This window comes from Phyllostomus discolor, chromosome 8, assembly GCF_004126475.2.
Source record: "Phyllostomus discolor isolate MPI-MPIP mPhyDis1 chromosome 8, mPhyDis1.pri.v3, whole genome shotgun sequence".
Classification (NCBI taxonomy): Eukaryota; Metazoa; Chordata; class Mammalia; order Chiroptera; family Phyllostomidae; genus Phyllostomus; species Phyllostomus discolor.
This window is the reverse complement of record NC_040910.2, coordinates 84,151,975-84,175,312: the sequence shown is the minus strand read 5'-3', so window position 1 is coordinate 84,175,312 and position 23,338 is coordinate 84,151,975. Positions and strand designations below refer to the sequence as shown.

The 23,338-nt window shown below is 51.7% G+C and overlaps 1 protein-coding gene across 5 annotated transcripts in view; it reads right to left on the bottom strand.

Annotated features, from left to right (window-relative positions):
* The window catches only part of SLC39A11 (solute carrier family 39 member 11), a 324,919-nt gene that overhangs the window by 47,133 nt on the left and 254,448 nt on the right, over window positions 1-23,338 (bottom strand). For all 5 annotated transcript variants that reach the window (XM_036033429.1, XM_028521938.2, XM_036033430.1 and 2 more), the window contains one exon: window positions 2,905-2,974. In XM_036033429.1, the coding sequence (XP_035889322.1) occupies window positions 2,905-2,974 (70 nt within the window). The remainder of the gene's footprint in view (window positions 1-2,904; window positions 2,975-23,338) is intronic.

Genomic DNA, 23,338 nt, shown 5'->3' with positions numbered 1-23,338 from the left:
GTAAAGCCTGCTTCCTCTGATCAGCATCCACCTCGGATCCCTTTCCATTTCTTTACTTTGAACCTTTGTGTGCTGTGTTTGCGGTGCGCCACTTCATAGTCCCACAGAACCAGAATTTTAAAAAGCAAAACCTCTCTCTTTTAAAAAATGTGTTCGATCACCTGATGACTTTGTTTCTGCACCCCTCCCCCCAACAATTAGTCTGCCCTCCTCTCTTTTCTTCCTCCCTCCTCCCTCTGACCTCCTAGTCCCCATTCTCCCGCTCACCCAGGTCTGTAGCTAGGGCTCAGGCCGAGAGGTCTGACCAGTCCTAATGGGGGGCTGTTCTGCACTCTATCAGTCAGCAGTAAGATCACAGGCACGTGGAAAGGAAGACCCCAAACCATGCACTAGATGCGGATTTGTAAGTGAAGACAGTGGGCTGAGGGGTAGGGTCTGCTTGAGGGGGAGATCTCTTTGCTTCTCTGCGGCTTGGGTTTCAGGAAGCCCCTCCCCCACCCCAGGATACTCCAGACACAGTGCTGCTGATGCCGTGGGAAAAGCTCCCAGTGAGCTGCTGAGCAGAGGCCTTTGCGAGGCTGAGGCTGCCGCTACAGAGGCCCACGGCCCCAGGCTGCTCCCCGCTCCACGGTCCTGAGGGTTTATGTAACTCAGGGAGAGTCAAGGGGAGTGCGGAGCTGGGCTGGAAAGGCTTTTGCTCTACTTTCTCTACAAACAGTTATAATGATTGGCAGGAAGTGCAGGTGACAGAACAGAGGGATGTCTGAGTTGACATGTTGGTGTTATGGGGGATGTGGTGCCACCAGAAAGCCAGGCCTGTGAGTGCAATCCCCGGGTCACAGGCCTTCCGTAGGGCGCGCAGTGCCCCGTGCTCTGGGAGGGCCTGGCCTTCGAATGTGGACGGGGTCAGCCCCTCTCACCTGCTCGGCCCCCTGCACGCTGCCCGACTGATGTTTCTCACGTTCTCACCGAAGCCAGGATCAAAACGGCCGTGCCGAGGGACAAAGAGCCACCTTCCCCACCCGACGCCTGGTGCTGGAAACACAGCCCGCAGGGCGCTGAGTCAGAAATAGCCCTTGACGGTGGTGACACTTCTTACATTTTAAAGGCCCCTCCCCTCCTTCTGTCTCATCCGATTTTCCCCACAGGCATCAGGTTAATGGGTGACGCTGGCCTGGTGATGGAGGGAGGAAATGCCCTGGGAGTCTGACAGGTGGGAATAAGAAGGGACAATGTCAACCTAGAACATGCACACGTATGTTTGTGGCTTCGTGGAGCAGGCACATCCCTTAGCATGTAGCACGGGCATTCAGTGACCGGTAGTGATACACTGACCATACAGGAGTCGCACGTCAGCTGAGGGAATCCACACAACGAGGTGATGAAGCACAAGGAGGCCCCACACAGGTCCAGTCCCCAGGAAGGATGAAGAGGGGCTTCGTGGGAAATTAGTTCCTGACCACATGGTCAATAGACACAGGGTTGATCGTTAGAGAAGGGGGTGTCTTAGAGAGAGAAAGAAGGATATTTGGAGAATGCACCAGCGAGAAGGCAAGGGAATAAGCTAGAAGCAGGCATCAGAACTGGTGGCCCTGGACCATCGCTTTGACCTAAATCACATTTTTAAAATGACTGTGAATTCCAGAGCCGTTAGGTCATGCATGGGCTGTCTATGTGAGGTTCACCTCTGTCCTCACAGTCCCCGACTGTCTCCCCCAGTTGCCTCCACTCATTTTTGTGACTCCTTAGTCCCCAGAAGGCATCCAAGTTCATCACACTTGGATGGGAGCCTCAGCCCTGGCCCCTTCAGCCTGGACACTGCAGTGTTCGTGGTTTTGTGGGTGCACCAGGTGGACCGGCCGAGCTCATCCCTACGAAGGCTAAAGGGTACGTGCCCTGCATGATCCCCAGGTGGACGCTGGCCATATCAAGGCCCTGTGCATCGCAAGGGAGGGAGAAGTGAGGAAGAGCTGATAAGGCCTGGTGACCGACTAAGGAAGATGAGGGGAAACGAGGAGTCAAGAATGACAGTTTGGCTTCATCACCTGGGTGCAAGGTGATGACGGGGAACCCTGGGGGAGGGGCAGGCTTTGAGTGACAGCAGACAGAGACAGCAGCTCAACTTCGGAAATTCTGGGCATGAGGATCCTGTGGAACGTCCAAGTATCTGGGAGGAGTAAGTTTAGAAGGAAAATCTAGGCTGAAGATGAACTTGGGCACCACCAGCAGATACATGGGGTATAAAGTCATGGAGGGGGACGAAGTGGGGAGAATGGATGCCCCAGAGACAGGTCTCTGGGCAGCATCAGTGTTTCCGAAAGGGCTGTAGGATGAGGAGCCCCCAGGAGAGCCTGCAAAGCAGACATAAGCGGGGGGCAGGGGGCAGCCAGGGGAGGCCAGTGCCATGACAGAGAAAGAGGGCTTCAAAGAGGACGGAGCCACTGGGGCATCAACTGCCTGTTGTGTTTTGTCTTTAGGTTTTTTTTCTGTGGGGCTGGGGGAGTTACACTGGTTGACAAAATTGTCTAGGTTCCAAGTGTACAATTCTGCTACGTCATGTGTAGTTGCATTGCGTGTTCACCACCCAAAGTCAAATCTCCTTCCAACCCCAATGTATTTGACCCCTTTTACCCTTTACTACCCCCTTCTGTCTTTACACATTTAAAGAGTTTAGACAACAGCACGCAATGACGTCCACGCCATGTTTTCAGGGTGGTCACCCCTTAGAGAGCACAGACCTGCTCCGTTTGATGGAGCACCTCTCTCAGGTGAGCTTCACCAGACCTTCGCCCCACCTTTGCCAGTCATGGCCCTGTGCAGCCGGGGGCACCCATCCGGGTCACGAGCATTTCCAGAGCACTGCGGGGCGCAGGGCCCAGTGCTGGGCAGCAGGTGCTGGCTTACCTGGCACTCTCAAAGGTGGCGGACGCCGTCTTTTCTACGGCTCCAAATCCAACTCCAACAGCAAGCCCCTCTGGAACACACACAAAAAAGCATGACGGGTTAAAAACAGTTTCCCAGCGATGCTCACCGCCACCTCTGTGTGAGGTGAGGTTGCAGCAGACTGCGAACAACAAAAACCCTAGGGCTCAGCAGACCACAGCCTGGAGACCAAATCTAGCTCACTGTCTTTAAAAGGTTTTTTTTTTATTTATTTATCCATTATTTTTTTAACTGTAATTTAAAAAAATTTTTGACTGCTTATTTATGTGTGGCTTGCAAGCCAAGAACAATTTTTACAAGTTTAAGTAGCTGGAAAAAAAACAAAGAAAGAGTATTCCATGACCTGTAAAAATCATGTACATTTAGTGTGCATAAACAAGGGTTACTGGCACACAGCCATGCTCACTTGCTGATGAGCCCTCTGGCTGGTTCTGTGCAGTGGTGAGAGAGACCCTATAGACCGAAAACCTGAAGTGTTTACCATGTGGCCCTTTACAGAAAGCGTTCAATCACCCCTGACCTAAACATGTAGGGTTTTATCAGCTCATGAGCAAGAAGCCCAAGGTTGACATGGTGGCCCAATGATGTCATTGCAGACATGGGACAAGCCATCGTCACGTGGTAGAGACTATCACAGTCTACTCTGAGATGGTGTAGTTATCGTGCGGCTTGAAGCTTGAGGATAGGCGAGATGATTCTCCAAGTCCTGTCCAGCGGACCTGGCGAGCTTGCCAAGTTCACCAGCACCCTGACTAGGAGCAGAGGTGGAAGGGACATGCTAGTCTGCAGCGTGTGGTGCAGAAGTAAAGGCTTTGGAAAAAGTGGAACTGTCCCAGTGGACTCGGACCCATGGGGTAGAAGCATGATGTTAAGGCACGTCCTGACATCCATGGGGGAGTTCAGTCTCCATCCAAAGAGGAAGTAAAACCACAGCATTGGTCAGGTTCAAGACCAAAAGCTTTGGGGGCAAGGAGCAACCTTTGTTATGAAGAGGGAAGGGGGCGAAATCTACTGAGTGAGAGGGACTTGTCTTCTTTTGGAATTCACAGTCGCTTTGAACTCCCTGTTTTCATCCTTGTGTCCTGTTTAGAGTGGGCCAGGGACACTGGGATTGTACAATAATGATGACTTCAGGAGGCACCTGGGGACAACAGGGCCCTTTGGCTTGACCTGCGTTAAGGTGAACAAGCTTACTCGTGATGCAGTCTGGTTCATCCAAAGACCTGCTAAGCCTCAGCAGCTAAGGCATAAAGTGTTCCCTGTGCTTCAGTCTCCCTGTGGGGACCTTACGGGGTAACTGTGGCCACCAGAGGCTGCTGGTTGAGAATTTGGGGTTCTAGTGCCCCACTGAATAACTTTCCTTATTTCTCCTGATGACCACCATGGAATTCAGAGTCCTAGGACTTCAGCAGTGGATGAGAGCCCAGAGGTCATGAGGAATGACTTGGGCCACTGCCAGACTCAGCAGCCAGGGGCTTGGAGCTCTTTCCAAAACCAGACCAGAGCCTCGAGGCCCCTGGGCCCAGCCCCCAGGGTGCAGGACTCACACTGCAGTGGGCTGCAGAGAGGCCCCTGACACTGCTTCCAAGGGCTCTCGGCTGACATGGCCAGCCGAGGCAACATCAGAGCAACCACTTTGCAGAAGTGAGGTTTTAAAGTTTTATTCATTGTTATTTTTAAGGCTCCTGATGTCAATTCTTAATAATGGCTGAGTCTTCATTCATCAAGTCTTTCCTCTCAGATGACTCCAGGTTCCAAATCTGGCCTTGTATTCAGGATCTCTGTCTCCCTTTGGTCTTTCTCTTGGACATAGTGATGGTGGTGGTGGCAAAGTGGCCTGTTTTATGCCAGGCCCTGGGTTAGAAGCCTTGAATGTGAACCAGAGGTGAAAACTGTCACCTCCACTCCACGGGTCAGAGTGGAAAGGTGGAGGAAGGCTCTGAGAGCCCGGGGGAGCTGGGACTCTGAGGTCCAGGCTCTTCCTCGCCCTCCATGGCTGGCTGTTCACTTTCCTCCTCTTCCAGAAATGTCCCCAAGGGTAGCAGTCATGACTCCAGGGAGGGGTCTGGATATACTTTCAACATTTTCAGGTTGGCATGGTGCCTCTGATGAAGTGCTTCAGAAAGGGGTAGGCAACAAGTGTCCTGGGGGAGGTGCCGGATATTGGTGAGAGCAGAATGTCAAGGTGGGCTATGGCTGGTATGTCTATGGCCTTCAGACGTGCTTCCCACCAGGGAGGGGGCAGCCTCTTTCTGTGCAGCGCCGGGAGGGCAGGAGCGGCCACATCCACGGTCATGAGAATGCAAAGTTAGAGGACCTTGGAGACGCCTTTATCTGGCCACCTGCTGCTGGAGCTCCAGGGGGTGCAGTGTTTACAAACCTACTGTTCTCAGGGTTGTTTAGAGCCAGGGCAGTGGAGAGGCCCCACACTCTCATCCATAACTGTGGGTCTCGGGGTGAGGGTGGCCCACTGACTGGGAGAGGTGTCAAAAGCTAGGGCGGCACTTAGGGGTGTTTCCTGAGTGAGAGGAACAAACCCCTCCCTTTGGAGAAATCAGGGTTTTTTCCCCCTAAACCATAAACAACAGTTGGTTGGCTCTTTTGTTAAAGATTTTGCTCTAATTAGTGATTTTCACCCCTTTAAGATAAAAAGTTTATTTTGCCTTTTTCCTTCTGAAAAACTAGTGAAAATTAAAGTATAAAAATAAATACAATTTACATTAATGGGCATTTCACTTCAAAGTAAATATAAAAAATAATGTATATAAATAAGAATCATGTCTGGCACTTTTATGAGAAAAGCTGGGAAAGCTGTCTCATAAGTAGTGGTTTTAATGTAAATCAGGAGTTCCCAACATTTGGCACTAGGGACCAGTTTTGTGGAAGACAGTTTTTCCATGGACTGGGGTAGGGGGATGGTTTCAGGATGACTCAAGTGCATTACGTTCAAGCTCGCCTCCTGTTGTGTGGGCCACTTCCTAACAGGCCTGGACCGGTATTGATGCGCACCCGGGGGTTGGGGACCCCTGATATAAATGACAGTGCAGCTCAGAGCCACAGGCCTCATGGCAACTCAAGAACTCACCCTCGCTGGTTATGGAGCACGCTGTCCAGCACACTGATTTACACAAATGCTCACAACAGCTCCAGGAGTTTGGGGAGGAGAGGAAGGGCCTATCCAAAGTGGCTGTGTCCAGGGCCAGAGCCAGGCCTTGACCCTGTCTCTCCCTCTCCCTCCACCCCAGGTTGCTGACCTTGGCCGTGGCATTCTCCCAGGTGCAGGCAGCCAGAACTGGCATGTGAACCTGTTTCCTGAGGAGGTCAGGATAAAGCCAATGCACTGTCCCTTGGCCCTGCCCTTGACCTTGGCCATGGCAGTGTGTGCCTTGGCCATCGAGTTCTGTGATGGATGGCAAAGAAGCAGGTCCTTCCTCCCTGCTCTCCTGCGGCTCTAGGGGAGGGAACCATGACCCAACCCCAAAACACGTGCTGCCAAGGGAGGGAGCCAACACTTCCCTGTGATTTAGAAAGGGGAAGAGGAAGGAGGGGTTGTGGCGAAGAGAATGTTAGTTGTTGTCATGTCTGAAAGTGGAAAATACCGGAGAATCAAACTAATGGGAGAGCAAGACAAATTCCACACGAGGGAGAGAAAGAACCGCAATACGAGAATTCGGGCAGATACTGAAGACCAACAGATGGTTGCAGGAACCCTCTGGGTGGAAAGGAGCAGAGGAAAAATGCCAACTGGAGCTCACACCCCAGGTGTTCCAGCAAAAGTGCAAATTAGGAAAGTAATTATGACAAAATCCAAAGTGAGTAGGATATTATTAGTAAGCCACAGCCTGTTCACAGCTACTGCCATTAGCTCAGGCGCAAAGAGGGGAAAACAAACCAGGAACCTGGTGTGAGACGTCCAGGGGGTCGAGGCGGAGTCTTGAGGACAAACTCGACGATCAGCTCTAATGCAGAGCTGGCCCAGCCCCGTCTTCTCCTGCAGGTGGGTGTGCCTGCCCCTCCCCACCTCCCATCCTTCCTGAGTCTCTCCCTCCCTGGGCCCCCACTGGGGAAAAGCAGAAGACCCGGGCTCCCCGCTGGTGTGTTATCGAAGGTCCTTGCAGACACCGCAGAAGGACAATGCTGCTCGCAGAAGGATGTGCTCAGGGCAGGGTTCTCGCCCCGGACATTTGCTGTAAGGGGCCGGCTGGCCTGTGTGTAAGATGAGGAGCAGCATCCTGGCCTCTCCCCACCCAACGCCGGTAGCAACCCCTCCCCACGAGTTGTGCTAATCAAAAAATGTCTCCAGACACTACCGAAGGTCCCTTGGGGGAAAAGTCCCTGGTCGAGCACCACTGACTTCCCTTCTAGGGGTACTTGGACCACGATTGTAGAACTATTCTAGAACACTCTTGGAATTTAAGAAGGTGGTAGGAAAGTGAAGCTAAAAACTAGTGTCCAAGTCCGTCTGGGCTGCTGTAACAACATCATGTACACTGGGAGGCTTACATACAACAGAAGTTTATTTGTCATGGTTCTGGAGGCTGGGAAGTCCAAGACCAAGATGCCAGTGGGTTCAACGTCTGGTTCACAGGCGGCACCTTCTCCCAATGACCTCAGGTAGTGTAAGGGAGCAGGGAGCTTTCTGGGGCCTCTTTCATCAGGGCGCTGACCTCATTATGGGGGCTCCATCCTCATGACCTCATCTCATCCCAAAGGCCCTGCCTCCTAATACCATAGCCATGGAGGACAGGACTTCAATTGTTAATTGGGGGCCAGGGGGCCACAGACATTCAGGCCATAGCACCTAGCATTCTCTTTTTCACTGAGGGCCAACAGCTCTTCGTTTTGATGGCCCTGGGTGGAGTTCACAGGTCGTCTGCAGGAGACCTCCCCAACCTCCAAAATAGCAGCATCTCTGTGCCTTAAGCTCTGCCAGGCAGTCACAGGTCCCTTGGGTAGACAGAAGGAGCGCCTGGATGGGCAGAGCGATGTGGTTGTCTTGGTCCAGCCGAAGGCCTGCTGGCTTGAGAACAGTCTTGGCAGAGCTGCAGTGGGCACACCCTTCAGCTTCTGCCCCCTACCCGCCCCTACCAACTCCCAGGTTAAGCTCCTCTGGATGAGGGCCCGGCTGTCAGACGGTCTCAGACAGGGAGGAGCAGCGAAAATAGAACTCAGTTGTGGTGGGGTGGTCAGACCCAGGCTTTTGCTTCCTGTTCCAGATGCCACATCCCTCACGGCAGCTCACGACTGCCTTCCTCTCGTGTGGCTTTGACAATGGGGCTCCTCCTGGAACTTAAATCACATTCTTTCTCATGCTGCGGGGGGAGCCAGTTCTCCATCCTGTGCTCATGCTGGGTGTTCTCTACCTCTTTGGCAGTTACGTGGGGGCCACCGAAGCTGCTTGTTACATGCTATTCACCACTCCAGCTGGGTCTCTGGTTCAGGTGCTCACAGTACCAGTTCTAAATGTTGTAGCCAAACCCGGTTCAGAAAACGTCAACACAAAGGCCCGGTGGGAAATGAGGGATGATGCTGTGGCTTGTGGCTTCTTGATTTAAAACATATTAAAACTAAGGCAGTGCTTAGTATATATTCATCCTGTGGGGACTGAATATATATTAAACACGACCGCCGCCGCCACCACCACCAAATCCTAAAGATGGAAAAATGACATGAAACGGTGTGACCACCTCCTTGTTCCCAGCCCCATTGAGGACGGAATGAGAGGAAAATGACTCACATTGTAGCCACGGGGATTTGGGCAAGGGGGGAGTCATCCTGAGTGAGGAGGGTCTTGAAACATACGGTTACGTGGTTTCAGGAAGGCTGAGAAACCCCTCCCTGGCGGACAGTGGTCTGGTGGTGCCCAGCCACTCCGCAGTCAGGGAGGACCGGAGGGGGTGCAGCTGGGAAGAATGGCGGGGTAGTCTCATTATGGCCTTTCTGGCCAGACGATGCTTCCCCGTGAATATGGACTCAGCTCTAGAGCAAACCTGAACCTCCACTTACACATTTCCAGGTCCTAACAGCTCACTCATTAAAACAGAAATAATTATGTTGGAGCATCCGCTGCTGGAAGGCACTGAGGGCCATGAGGAGGGGGCACACCCACCCCCAGCAGCACCAGGAGCCCCAAAGGGTGCTAAGCGGGCTTGGCCTGTGCTCCTCCTCTATTCCTGCCCACCTGGGCTCTGTCACAGATCCGGGAGAGGGTAACGTGCTAGGTGAGGGTAAGTGTCACGCCATACTACAGAGATGTGTTACCCACATGACAGTACAGGTTCCTGGCCTTGGGCTGTCGGGAGAGTTGCCCTCTCTGGCTTAGACACACCACGGGGCAGGCTTGGCCTTGATCCCTGCTCTGACCCTACCACATGGCATGCCCATATTATGGTGACTCCCCCTGCTGGCCTGTCTTTGGCCTCCGATGTCTGGCAGGAAGAGAAACAGGAAGGGGGGAACTCTGATCATAGCCCATGTTTGTTAAATGACATGCTGGTTCCACCATCCAGGCACTGCTGTGGAGTCCTGCTGCAGTTTGGCCAAGTCCCTACAAAGGATGGGAATTATCAAGTGCAGAGTTATCTTTTTTTTTTTTAAATCCTCACCTGAGGACATTTTTTCATTGCTTTTAGGGAAAGAGTAAGAGAGAGAGAGAAAAATACTGATTCGAGAGAGAAGCATCAACTGGTTGCCTCACATACATGCCCAGACTGGGGATGGTATGCGCCTGAACTAGGAACGGAACCCGTAACCTGGGCATGTGCCCTGACTGGGAATCAAACCTGCAACCCTTCGGTTACAGGATGGCGCTCCAACCAACTGAGCCACACTAGCCAGGGCAAGACTTGTCTTCTTGAAAAAGCAGTCTGACACACTTTCCTAGTGTGGATTATGAACTCTGATACTCATATTGGGCAAAGTTAAGTGTTGGGGAATATGAAAAACCGAGGTGAATTTCAGAAGAGATGAATTCAACTGAAATTCTTATCAATATGAATAAAGTCATGTCTTCGAGTTTCTTAAGAGATGCTGATAACTGAAGATTCTCAGACGTGAATCCCCTTCTAGTTAAAATAACCATTTCCTAATTCATGGTGGCAAGTGTGTTTTGACACATTTTGGCTACCATATCCAGTTGGGTTCCACTTCCACAGTGATGGACCCCCAAAACTGCTCCCCACAGTCACTGCTGCCTCCTAGAACAGGGCGGCCCCAGTGACCGCAGAGGAGGCGGCCCCGCCTGCTGGCGTGAAGAGGATGGGCGGACACAGCTGCTCCTCTGAACAGTCAGTGAGAGCACCTTGTTAAACACCCAGCCCGACAGTCAATTTCAATTCGCTTTTCACACTTTGTTTGACAACCAGACAAAGATCAGATCCCTGGGTTCCCACAGACAAAAAGGCAGAGGAGGTCTCTGCTGGGGCAGACAATGCTGAGCTGTTCTGATCGACAAAGCCTGCTTCCCGTCCAGACTCATGCCTCGGGCCAACTCCCCCACCCACGCACACTGTGGCCACACTTGGGCCGCCCTCCGCCTAAAGGGTGAATTTCCACCACAGGGACAGATCAGGCTGGTGTAGGAGCCAGACAGGCCCTGGGGTCTGCTCCCCAGGTCCTCTGTCCCATCACCTGGCCCCACTTCCGAAGGCCCCAGCATGCAGGGAAGCATCTGGTGGCTCAGACCTGACAAATTTACAGTATGTAAGTGGACACAGGGGTATTCTGGGAAGCCCTAACGCCTGGAGAGGCGCTGCACACACGTGGAGGCAGGAGGGTGGAAGGACATTAGCTGTGTCTCCCCCAACAAGCACATGCTGTGATAAGGGGCCCCAGGGACTGAGGGCCAGCTGGCTCTCTTGTCCCCCTGACACCTGTGGGCTGTGGGTAGAAGCTCTGCAAAGTGCTGGCCCGCCCCGTCAGTGGGAGAGGCCCCCACCCCCAGTACCAGCTACCCGCTGAAGGTGACCATCCATCCACCAGTCACAGGGTTCTCTTGGCCACATCTATGTCGGGATACACTGCTCTGAGATGGCAGGGAGTCCCCGGAAGGAGGGGGAAAGCATGGCCCAAAGCCACCCCCGTGGCTCTATCCCCATTTCCAGTTTCACGAAGCTCTGGAAGGACGTTATAAGGGGGATTTGGCCGGCAATCCCTCCTAGTCAGAAAGGACTAAGCCCATCCAGAGGAGGGGATGGTGTCTTTAAAATGAGTGAACAAAAGCAGAAGAGGCCTGAAAGGAAAGGAGATGGGAACATGGCATTAGGTCTCATTATGAACCGACAACAGGTTTGTGACAGCTGGCTGAACGAGGTGCCTCCCAGCAAAGAGGGTCCCATAAATCACTGCACAACACTTGGTACATTTAAAGTCCAACATAAATGCCAAATAGTCGTAAAATATGCAATTCACCCAGCAAGGTGCTCAAAGCCCAGAGGCCTTCTTTTAATTAATGCCAGATTTGATCCGAGACGCTCCCAAGACAGATTGGCTGGCGCCGCAGAATCCTCTCCCACCTGCTCCATCACCAGCCCCCCACACAGGCTGTTCTCTCTCGGTCACGCCACGGACAATCTGCGCTGGTGCCAGTTCTCGCAATCCTGTGTTTCTATGAGGTGCAAAGCAGACGGGGGTCATGTCTGCCGAGCCAAGGGTTAGCTGGTGGAGGAGGGGCCTATGGCAGACAGAGGTGACCCTGATCCCAATGTGGGCTGTGAGGACATTGTATTCAACCAACACATAGAATTTTTTGTCTCACATATGATGAGAAGGCGGTGATTGGGATTCCGGGACCAAACCCACACTTCATCTAGGACAAGTGGGAAGAGCTGAGTTGGGGCTTGATGGCTGTGGATCCAAAGCCTTGTATGACCTGCCGCAAGCTACCTGCCCTCTCTGACGCCCAGCTCTCTTATCTTTAAAATGGACACCTTGGTTGTATCTCCAGCTCAGAGTGCTGGGAATGATTATATTTGAAAAATGTAAACTAAAGTGGCTTAAAAATAGCAAGTGTTCAAAAAGCCATTACCAACCCCTTTCATTGCTCCTGAGGCTGGCATTGCTCCAGCCCATGCTCTGAAATGCTGTGGCAAAAAGCTGGGAGGCCTGGGGTGGAGTTTGGTTACCATGATGCTTTACTTTGCTTAGTTCGGTTGACTTTAATGGTAGCATGCATTCTGCAGTTTGCACTGTTTTATAGGTTAGGGCAGGGCAGAGTGCTGGAAAGCAGGTGACAAAACGGCTGTTGACCGGACAGCTGCGTGATAACAGGGCAGCGGGGCCCGCTGAAGGGATTCTAGCAGGAGAAACAGTCAGCCAGAAGGCTGAGCAGGAGCCTTTGCTGGAGTATTAGACTCTGGGATTTGCCCGGTGAGGAGGCTGAAGGCAGATCGTGGAGTGACCAAGGGCTATTAAGTGACTGGAGGGCAGGGAGTGCATACAGAGCAGATATGCTGGACAAAGGGATGATTCACGTGCTGGGCAGGATGGAGCAAGACTGGATGAGAAGGGGCAAGATTTCATCACACTACTCAGAACAGCAGGCAATTTAAAACTTCTGAACTGTTTACTTCTGGAATTTCCCATTTTGTATTTTCTCACCACGGCTACTGGTGAAAATTGAATCCGTGGACAATAAAACCGAGGATAAGGGGACCGCCGCACTGGGTGTCAGTGGTGGTGGGCTGGTGGCCCCTGGCTCTTGGCCTCCGTTTCCTTCTCTGGTGCAGTGTTGTGGCAAATGTGGTCCGTGTATTCCTGGGAAGGCAATCCTCTGAGGAAACAGTTGGCTGCTCGAGTAATGAGCTGTTTTTCTATCAGAGTTCAGCACCAGGGCTGCTGGACAGTGCCTCACAATCAATCCACAGTAACTCCTTGTCTGGCCTAGAACTCCACCCCACCGCCTGCCCCCGCCACCCCCATCTATCTCCAGGGCACAGTCTCCCTCTGCCTTCCTCGGAAGCCTCAGCAAGCACACCCAGAGCTCTACCCACCATTTACCTCGTGACTAATGACCCCGGTTGCTCCCAGTCAGTGGCTGCGTTTGAAGGGGCAGGAACAGTGCAGGACATGTAACTCTTCTTAGAGAACACCTTTGGCTCAAGGACTTCCCTCTACAATGCCCCGGCTGAATTCTTGGTCCTGCTGTGGTTGGAGCCTCCCCCACAGCCCTCCTCCCTTCCCCCTTTCCTTTCGCAGGTACCAGTTCTGCACTGCAGGCTGAGGCTCTCCATGCCACCTTTAGCTCCCTCCTCTTTATCCAAACAGGCACGTCCCCCAACAAATCGCTTGCACATCTAATCCCTTCCTAGCACCTGCTTCTTAGAGGAGCTGAGTGGACACACCATCACATTGGCCAAAACAGTGAAACGCCCAATGAACACCCTGTAGAGCACCATAACGCATTTGGGATGAGCACTACGCATTTGGAAGAAGAGCAAGAAAGACCTTCAAGTGTTTCAGACCTTACAGCTTACAGTCCACATCATTCATTCCATAAATGAGCATCGGCCCCTGCTGGTGGCAAACACACGCAGAACCTACACATCCAAGGCTGTCGCATTCTCAGCCCCACGTTGTACATGAGTAAACCATAATGGTTGCTAAAAAAGTACAATCTGGTTATAATCAGTGATGATAAAAATAACAGTCAACATCATGTAGCATTTATGACACACCAGGTACTGTTCTGTACTTTTAACGTGCCGTTCACTTAAAAACAATTCTGGAAACAGCCCTACACTTCGGGGGATGGAGAGGAACCAGAGGCATAGTGCGCACTGAGAGTCAGTCGCCCGGTGGGTCAGGACAGATGGGAGCGGACCTGGAGGGGGAGGTGGGACTCACCGCGCACCTGGCCCTGCAGGCCCACCCTTCCCCAGGAACCAGCCCCGGACAACAGAGCCTCTGGATTCAGCCCCTTGGTCCGAAGGATTATCTTTAAAGCCTCACGCAGCCACCTCACGGGGTAAGACACGGCACCGGGTAATAGAAGCACCGGGCTCAGACCCCTCACGGAACCAGACTGGGCTGTGATATGCCCGGCAGCGACAGCTGAGGCCGGCTGCAATACAGAAACGAAGAAAAATCAATGTGCGATGTACAGAGAGAGTGATTTTTATCTCTTAGATGCCAAACGATCAGGGAAAATGTAATGTCTCACACTGTTAATTTTAAAAATGCAATAAAACTAGTCATCAGAGAAAGAAATGGAGATGGTGTCAAAGGCCTGGAGGGGGAAAAAAAGAGCAAAAGCACATTTTCACCCTCATTCCCACTCTCTCTGAAAAGGTGGGCTTATCATCCCCACATAATGCCCCCTTTCCTGCAGGGAGTGAGTGGGGCTTTCTTCATCTCAACCTCTCCTCCTGCTCCCCTCCCCACCCCTTCATTGAAATGAGTGTCCAGACACTTCATTCTTACAGGTCATCCACCCGGCCTGGTGACATACCTGAGATGAAGAACTATTTCCTGGGCTCTCCCTCCTCCCCCTGAGCCCTGCACCCTGGGAGGGGCTGGCTCAGCAGCCCTTCCCTGCAAGAACGACCTCCAGGAGGGCTGAGCAGGCCAGTATGCAGTCATTTCGGAAGGGAGCGTACTTGGCTCCCCGACACCCTGACTCTCCACCTGAATCTTCTGCTATCCCTCTGCCCCATAACACGGCAGTTATTGGGGTTCCCATGCTTCATGCCATACCTGTTGCTTCCTCCATGTCCCTGGGCACTGTCCCCTTACCAGCACACCCAAGTGGCAGACCTTCTGGGACTTCCCAGCCCCCAGCACCCCTGGATAAGCACAATGACACACATCTTTGCCCTTCTCTCTTTTTATACGCATCACTCCTCTACCCCTCCCAGGTCTCTGAGCTACTTGGGGTTGGGGACCTGCCTTGGCGACCTTCTATATCTCTGTGGCTCTGAAAGCCACAGTGAGTGTTTGAATCCATAGGGAGAAGGGCTGGCCCTGATGGAGGCGATGCTGTCTGGAGCGCTGGAGGAGTGGCAGGAACCGGCCCCCACCTGGCTCGGCTCACTGAGAGGAGGGACAAAGAGCAGGTGAGCACACATGAGTAGTAGGCTTCCTCTGTTCAGGTTCATGTTTCTCACTTGCATGGCACAGGGAGCGGCTCATGGTGGGTGAACAACTAGATGGAACTAGTGACTGAAGGGAACAGAAGGAATGATCAAAAGAATAAAGAAGGAAAAGATAAGAGAAAAAGGCACACGTATTCTGGATCGGAAGACTTGGTTAGAGAAGCCACAGCTTGGCTCAACGAGACGGTCCCAAAATTCACTCAAGGAGAGGCATGCTTTAGCCCCAGACTGGACTGCTGCTTGGAAATGGACCTGACAGCCAGGGAGAGACCTCCTTCTCCATCACACACACACGGGATGTCATGGCGTGGGGTCTGCTGCCGAGGGGCTGAAACCACAGCGTGTAACCTGGCAGCAGGCTGACCAAAGCTCTGAGCACCTCTGTAACCATCATAGGACCTGAGCGATTTCCCCATCACTGGCCTGCACACCTAGAAAACATTTCAGAACAAGGTAGAAACTTCTCCAAGGGGTGGCAGGGGCTGGAGGCCACAACACCAACTTTCCCCAGAGCAGCCTGGCCCTCAGATGGAGCCTGCACTGGGAAACACTTGGATTTCCTGTAGCCTGGATATGTACTGAAAAAATGTAGCCCAAGAGTAAGAAATGATATTAGCAAGGCCAGAAGTGCTGGTGGGGACAACTGGGAAGCCGAAGCTGCATAGGTTACCAACTAACCTCTCTGGGCCTCTGCGTTTCTGTGGTTGCAAGATGCCACAAGATCACTCCTGGTTTCTGCTGTTCCCTTAGATATGTCGCCGCCCTTACACTGCATGGTGACCCGGCCCACAGAAATGCAAACGAACAAGGGTGCTTGTGCAACAGACAGCTGGAGCCAGAAGAGGGGAGCAGACAGGCCCGTGCCCTTTGCAGGGATCAGGTGGTCTGGGATGGGACATTTGCCACTACAATCTCCATCATCTTGCTCCACTGATTTATGCCTTGCTCCTAAGAAATTTATGACTCGGAAAAGCTGTTGACAGCTCACCTTGCATCCCCAGAAGGGCTTGGTGATGACTCTAGGTAGTAAAAGCACTAGTTTCCAAGCAACCAAATAACAGGTCTTCCGTTACAGCTCTTCATATTGCAAAACAGTAGCTCCAGAGCAGCGTGTAATTAAATCGGTCAAGGCTACATCTCCCTGGGATAACCTGAGCCTGCTAAGATCCTGCTAAGACCTTTTTCTCATAAAAATAAACAGCCCAGTCTGAAGTCAGGCCTAGCAGGGGACTCCCAACTTTGCATTAATTGGGGGTGTCAGTTGACCTTAAGAATCAAATCAACAAGGCAGTGACCCAATCAACTGCTGACAAACAGGCCATTTCATGAGTCCTATTCCCTCATTTAAAAAATGTAAAAGCTTCTTGAAAAGGAAACAGTGGTCTCTGGTTTAAACACCTCCCATCTGTCTGGATGTAAGCGTATACATTCACTATTTAGACTAGATTGCTTTATTCTTCCTAAACCAAAGTCGGGGCACATCCCATGGGCCCAGGGTGGCTTGCAGCTGAGAAAATGCCATCTTCTCTGCTCTCTTCTCCGCCAGGCTCAGGCCTCACAACATCGCCTCTCTTTTCTATCTCATGCTCGTTGTACCAGCTTCTGATTCATGCCTGTCTAACTTTTAGTCAAGGGAGTAATGGTGCCTGGCTGACGAAAAACAACTCTGGCTAATGCTGCGGCCCTGTTCTTTGCCCCGCTTTCTTTCAATGGCTCCATTTCCAGCCCCACTGTGGAGCTCACCCCACGTAGCACCTTCACCCCTGGAGCCCCACCCAAGACTCCAGGCCCTTGCAGCCTCGTTTCCAGGCAGCCGAGGTGCCCCACTGGCTATGGTCCTTCAGCTGGTCTTAGATGCGCTGCGTCTGAATCACCTGTGGCCCTCTCCAAAAATATACTGGCACAGGGGATGGGAAGCAGGTCAGATTGACTCTAGCGCTGCCTCCTGGAGGCGCTGGGCGACCAGGCCTGGGCACAACAAGGCAAAGTACACGGTGAGCTCTGAGTTGCCACACAGCGGATCTGGCAGGCAGACCTCCAGGCAGCAGTCTTTCCTAAGGGACCACATCTGGTAAGACAATCACGGAGGCAGCACTGTACTAGCCAGATCCAGTCACACCCTGGGGCAACAGCAAGGAACTGGGCTGCCAGGGGCCCACTCATTTCAGTGGGTTACCCTCGAGCCTCAACACCCAGGAATCACTGTGCCCTGAGCTCCAGTTCAGACTCTGCCTTGAAGGATCAAGCCAGCTCCATCTCTGGAGTTCAGGGGTCGGAGCACCCACCACAGAGACCGGCTAGAAATTATGGATGAGATTTTAGCCCTGGCTCCTCTGCTGCAGGGAGGTTGGTGTTTGTCTACTTTGTGTCAGCGTTTATTTCTGAATGACCATGGCTATGCACACAGAACTCCTCCAGCAGCCCTCTCCTGGGCCCCCCGTGGCTCCAAATTATTTACGAAACCCTGCTTTCCAGCAGACCCCACAAGGCTGCCACATGTTCTGGTCCCCTGAATCAGGCTGGTCTGAGGACTGGGATATACAGATGGCAAGACCCCCTGCTTGGGGGAGATGTGATTACAAACAGCGGGACCAGGACACACACTTGCAAGTGACAGATGGCAGAGTGGAGTCACCCCCCTCTGCCAGGATGGCCGCTTGGTGTCCACCCCAGATCAGTTGTCTCCATTCTTCCCAACCCTCATGCACCCCTCCACCCACCACACACAATGAATGTAAAACACCTGGGATCACGCAGGGCCAGCACTAAGTAAACCAGGAGACAGGTGGTTGATAATACAACTGCTAGACAGGAAAAGAGAAATTACCACTCACTGGGCAATTTCTAGTATTACATTCACATGGCTTAATTTAATCTCCACAGCAGCATTTCAAAGATGTTATCCATTCCATTCTACAGGTGGAAAAGTTGTGCTTCCGAGAAGTGAAGTCACCTGCCGTAGATAATAGCTTGTCCATGGTAAAGCCAGGCTCCCACCACTCACCTGGTCACCACCTGCCTCAATACCAGGAGTCAAGGGCCCTGGCTTTGAAGTTGACTTTTACCCTTCATTGCTACATGACCTTTCTCACCTGCACTTTCCCACCTGTAATATTGGAACATCTGACCTGCTGTACCTGGGGGTCCGTGTGGATCGTGTGGACCTGCTTTGTAGACTGTGTTATTATTTGGATTTGGGCTGATGCCTAAATAAACACATTTGGGCTTCAGTATTTAATGAGACTTAAAACAACAGCATCAATCTCATTGAACTATTTGCATTTTAATGGAGAACAAAACTTAAGCCAAATGGAGGAAGTCCTACGAATGGGCTCAGATTTCATGTGGCCTGCTAGGGAAGAGGGGCCTGGGGTGAGGAGAGAGAAGGGAGTTAATATATTTGGCAAGGACCCTTCTCAGAAAATCATAAATTGCACCAGGGAATAGCATACTGGGTTGACTTGTGTGCTTCCCAAAATTCAGGTCTGTCACGAACCCCTTATTTGGACATGGAATCTTTGCATATGCGATTAGTTAAGATGAGGTTGTATTGGACTAGGGTGGGTACTAAATCCAATAACTGGTATCCTTCTAAGCAGAGAAGCCACACAGACACTGAGAGCAGGAGGCCGTGTTCATAAGGCTCTGCAGAGCGAGCAGGACCCAGCCTGATCGGCTGGCTTGGGGGCCAGCCACACTGCCATGGAGGGCCACTTCTGCCTTCCCAGGGCCGGGCACCATGATCCGAGTGCACGCCCCAATGGAGTGCAACCCAGTTACTCATAACCACTAAGGAAGCCAGTCTAATTGACACAGTTTTTCCTCTAGCTGAGGGTCTATCCTTTCGCACTGATATTTTCCTTTATTTGGATAGAAGTTATTCTCAAAGGCAAGCCTCATTTTCCTGCATCTGTAATTTAATTTAATTTCTGCACTGATGACTCCAAATCATCTCAGAAGCATTTATTACTGTATGAGGTCATGAAACATGATGGCCTCAGGCATCTGGAGGTAGGAGTTGATGTGGGGTCCTCATTAGAGTCACCCCATCTGGTCTGTTTATTGAGGTGGCGTCTGTATGAATGACATATGGTCATCGATTTTATGTCCTATTCATTGTCATTGTGGCATCTGCTTTCTTCTCTCACAGTTGTCAGGAGGCCAGCGTTGAGCTAGACCTTTTCCCTTTTATGTTTCATTTGGGTTTCCTTCCTTATCTAATGAAGGTTTAGGAAGCAGAGACTAACAATAAACGGTATCCTGGACTCAGGCATTCTTTTATGGGTCATATCCAGGTGCTTCAGGATTTTTCTGATGTCTCCCTTGGAACGCAGAGGCTTTTGACCCCTTGTGCCCTGTTAGCCCTCTGTGTTCATGATGATGGAGCTTTTAGCATCCCTCCCACCCCCTGACCCTGCTGAACTACATAAGCACCCACTTTCCAGGGCAGGGAATGAATGATATCAGGGTCCTGACACAAACAGCAGCTGTTCACTTATTGCTGCTCTATTTTGTTTTGAAAATTGGTAGGATGGCCTTAGAAGGTATTTGAGGGGCTGTCTTAGAGAGCCTCCTCCAAATCCTGGGACACAGGAAATATTTTTTAAACTCCTATATGGCTTCTGTTTCTCCAGCACAAGTATTAAAGAGATGGTTCACTGGATGGTACCAACCACCCCATCACCCCATCCAGTGCAGCCGCTGGAGAAGGGGAGCACCACTGGCACGCCCCCCCACCCACTCAGCACTGTCTGCAGCACCTCCCCTCCCTGCCTCTACTTTCATTTGGCTCATTCCTGCTGAAACATGTGGTCCCCGGCCACACACACATCCACAGTGAGGACCTATGCAAACCCAGAATTGCCTTGAGACAGGGCCATCAGGCCCGCTCTTGGCCCTGCACTTCGGGGGGCTCCATCATGGCTCTCCTGCAGCTGCTCCCCTTCCAACAGAGCAAGGAGCCCCAGGGGCCTGGGGATACACCTACCTGTAGTCCACATCCCCTTCTACTCCAAGTATGTGACACCAGGGGGGCTTTTTCCCAAGACCTACCTACAAGGCCAGCAAGGACCTCTTTCTTGCAGTGGTCAACCTCAGACTGCCCCCCTGGTCGGTGTACCCAAGGCTGAAGAAAGGCTAATCCCTACTTTCTTTGTTTCAACCCAAATGGTCTGTGGACTCTAGTATGCTGGAGGGGAAAAAGCAAAATAAAGTGAGAGCTCTGACCAACTTGTTCAGAGAAAGTAACACGGAGAAACAATTTTACGACAGGACAATTGTTGGGTTGACTATGCCTTTCCTGAAAACAGCTCCTGGGCGAGACCTACTATAAATGCTCCAGCTTCTCCTCTTTGTCTAGGGGCTCACTTTAATGTCCCTGAGCTAAGCATAACCATGTCATGTAGAAATACAGCTTCCCTAAGAGTCCCAGCAAGAGCTCTTCAATTCTGATTGCAGAGCTGACGGTCAGGATGAAGGCAGCAGTATTCGATCTGTGTGTGTTTATTACATGTCCGAGGCACGCCTGGAACTGCATGCGCCATGGAAACATGTCGCAGCCAGGCCAGGTTTACAGACGCATCCCCTCATGAAGCCCACACCTGCTCCTTCCCCTTGACCTCCTCTCTGTATTAGGTTGGCATCTGCTTTTTCTTTGAACTATTTCCTAAATTAATTTCTTCCTCTCTGTCCCACACTCATCATTGCAGCCCAAGCTCTCTTCACCACCCTGCTCTGGAGTCTTCAGTCTCCCCACTTGCCTGTGCTCCATATACACCATCACCAATATCTCTGCAGAGGAGAGGAGGCCAACAGATGGACTGTGACCTCATGTGAGCTCCAATGGAGAGAGAGGGGTGTGGGGGAGCTTCCACTGACAGCCTCCAAGCTTTTGGAGAAGTTGGAGGCATGGTCATTGGAGCTGAAGGTATGGGGGAGGCGGAAGGACTTCAGTGGAGACTTTATTCCCTGCTCCTGGGAGGGAGGAAAGCAGCTGAGAACAAACAAGTACAGAAACCTGGGCAAACAGCTTTCTTTTTCTCACGTGCATTTCCTGCACTCCCAGTTGAATCCGAAGGGCTTCAAGAGTAAAATACAAATGAATCTGAATCTTCCTGGTCTTGTCACCCAGAGATGCTAAATGCATTTCACATACAGGTATGCAGAAATACCTTGGGCCAGGAAAATACATTCGCTTGTCTAGAAATGAACTTGCATTCTCCAAAAAATGTTTCATTGGATTGGTCAAAGTCCATTCTTCAGACTACTAAATATTTGTTTTATCTCATCAAATGAGATCCACCTCACTGCCCCAAACCATGGACCACAATAGAATAAATGATCAGAAACCTACAGGAGGGTCAGGAACACCCTCAAAGGGCAGTGAGCTTGTGGTACAACTGTGGATTTTAGCAGGTTACGGGATGGGAAACCAAGCATTGGGGCCTAGAAACATCACCCTACTTCATGTACAAACATCTGGGGAGCGTCAGTGAAGACTGAGTCTGCCAGGACAGCCATTCTTAGTTAATAGTGTAACGACAGACACCTCCAAACCTGGCTTTTTGAGACAATTAACCTACAGCTGTGCCAGTGAGATGTTTACATGTCTCTTACTGTCTTACTGTAAACAACCCAATTTCAAAGGTACTGTGGGCACTATGACAACCTCTCATTTTATTGGAAGGAAACTGAGGCACAGAGGTTAGGTCACTTTCACAAGGTGTTCTGACCACCCCCGCTTGCCCTGGAAGTGAGAGAGGGATCCCCCACCCCAACAGTATGAGATGACCAGACACAGGACACCTGACACTGGACAGATGTTGCAGCAGTGTGTTAGCCACATACACTCACAGCCGGGGAGGAGACACTGCGCACCCTGCAAGGCCACTTGGGGGTTGTACTCAGGAGCAGAGTGAACCAGAGGGGCTGTGGGAAGCAGGCTGTGCAGTGGTAACAGGGTGAGGTAGCTCTTGATTCCCAAGGCAGGGTGGGAGTGGCTAATCTGAACACTTCTGCTGGCTGCAGGGAGGTAAAACCATTAGCTGAGGACCAGGTGGGGGCCCGTGTCTGGCTGATAGCGAACACTGTCCCGCCGTGTGGGGAGCACATCTGATGAGAACAGGGAACTCAGCCAGAATGCTGAGGCCCTTTGAGGCTCAAAGATGTCAGGGCAGCACACCGAACTCAGGCTTTCAAATACAGGTCCCAGGTGGGAGGTGACAGAGTCAGGATCTGAACCCAGGTCCAACTGTTCCAGAGCACATGCTCCAGTCCTTCCTAATTACCATTCTGCCCTGTCTCCCACTGCCATTCATCAACACGCACTGTGCACTGCTGTTAGAGTTCCTATAATCCCTCTTGGGCCAACACGTACCTGGTAAAGTGGCAGGCTGGGGCAAGGAGGCTGTGCAGGTCAAGGTTAAAGGCCTCCCCCCACTGAGTTCAATGCTCCACCACGCAGTGGCTACACCTCCTTCCAGACCATGTCACACGCCCCGCTGCAGATCAGGGAGAGCAGAAACCCTGCCCAGTGTGCAGTGTGAGCATGAACACGTCCGTTCGCTCAGCATACAGCACTGACTCTTCTTACCAGGACCGTGCAAGGCGCCAGGCAGGCAAAGGCACCGCCAAAACAATGAGGCTCAAATGGAGCATTTGGGAAAGTTACAAGAGTCTTCTATTCATCTCCAAGATGTTTAGACTGCATCCTACAGGCTCTCGTGAGACAGCAGAAGCCCTTAGTGGGAGATTGATGAGCCTATTTGCTATTTTAGGAAGATAATTCTGGAGACAAAGTGTGGGGAAAGCTAGAATGAGGATGTACTTATAGCAAGGCTTCCAGACACACAGCTCTTGCACAGACTGGAAGAGAGAGGAGGGAAGGTCATCGATCAGACACAGGGTCACAGACTCCCAGGGTACCAGCCAAACAGGGGCCACAGACAGGCCACCGAAGGCACACTTCACAAAGTCCTGCATCTGGGCAAGCAGTCCAGTTAGCTGCGGACACCACCCCTCCCTACTGTCTCTTACTAGCTGGCTTGCCTTATTTACATGAACTGCCTGGTCCATTGAGGCATTTATGTTTGTAACCTCTGGACTGATGAAGTTTTTTCTTTAATATAGTACAGAGGATTAGAAGACAGAATGAACTGTGTAAATAGATAAGGGAGGGAAAGGATTAAGGGGTAATAGATTTCTATCTTTAAAGGGGGAACTGCCTCTGTGAGTTAATGGAATAAGGGGTACGGAAAGGGCACAAGCAACCATGGAGAACAAGCTGTGCCTCTCTGCGGTGAAGGTTT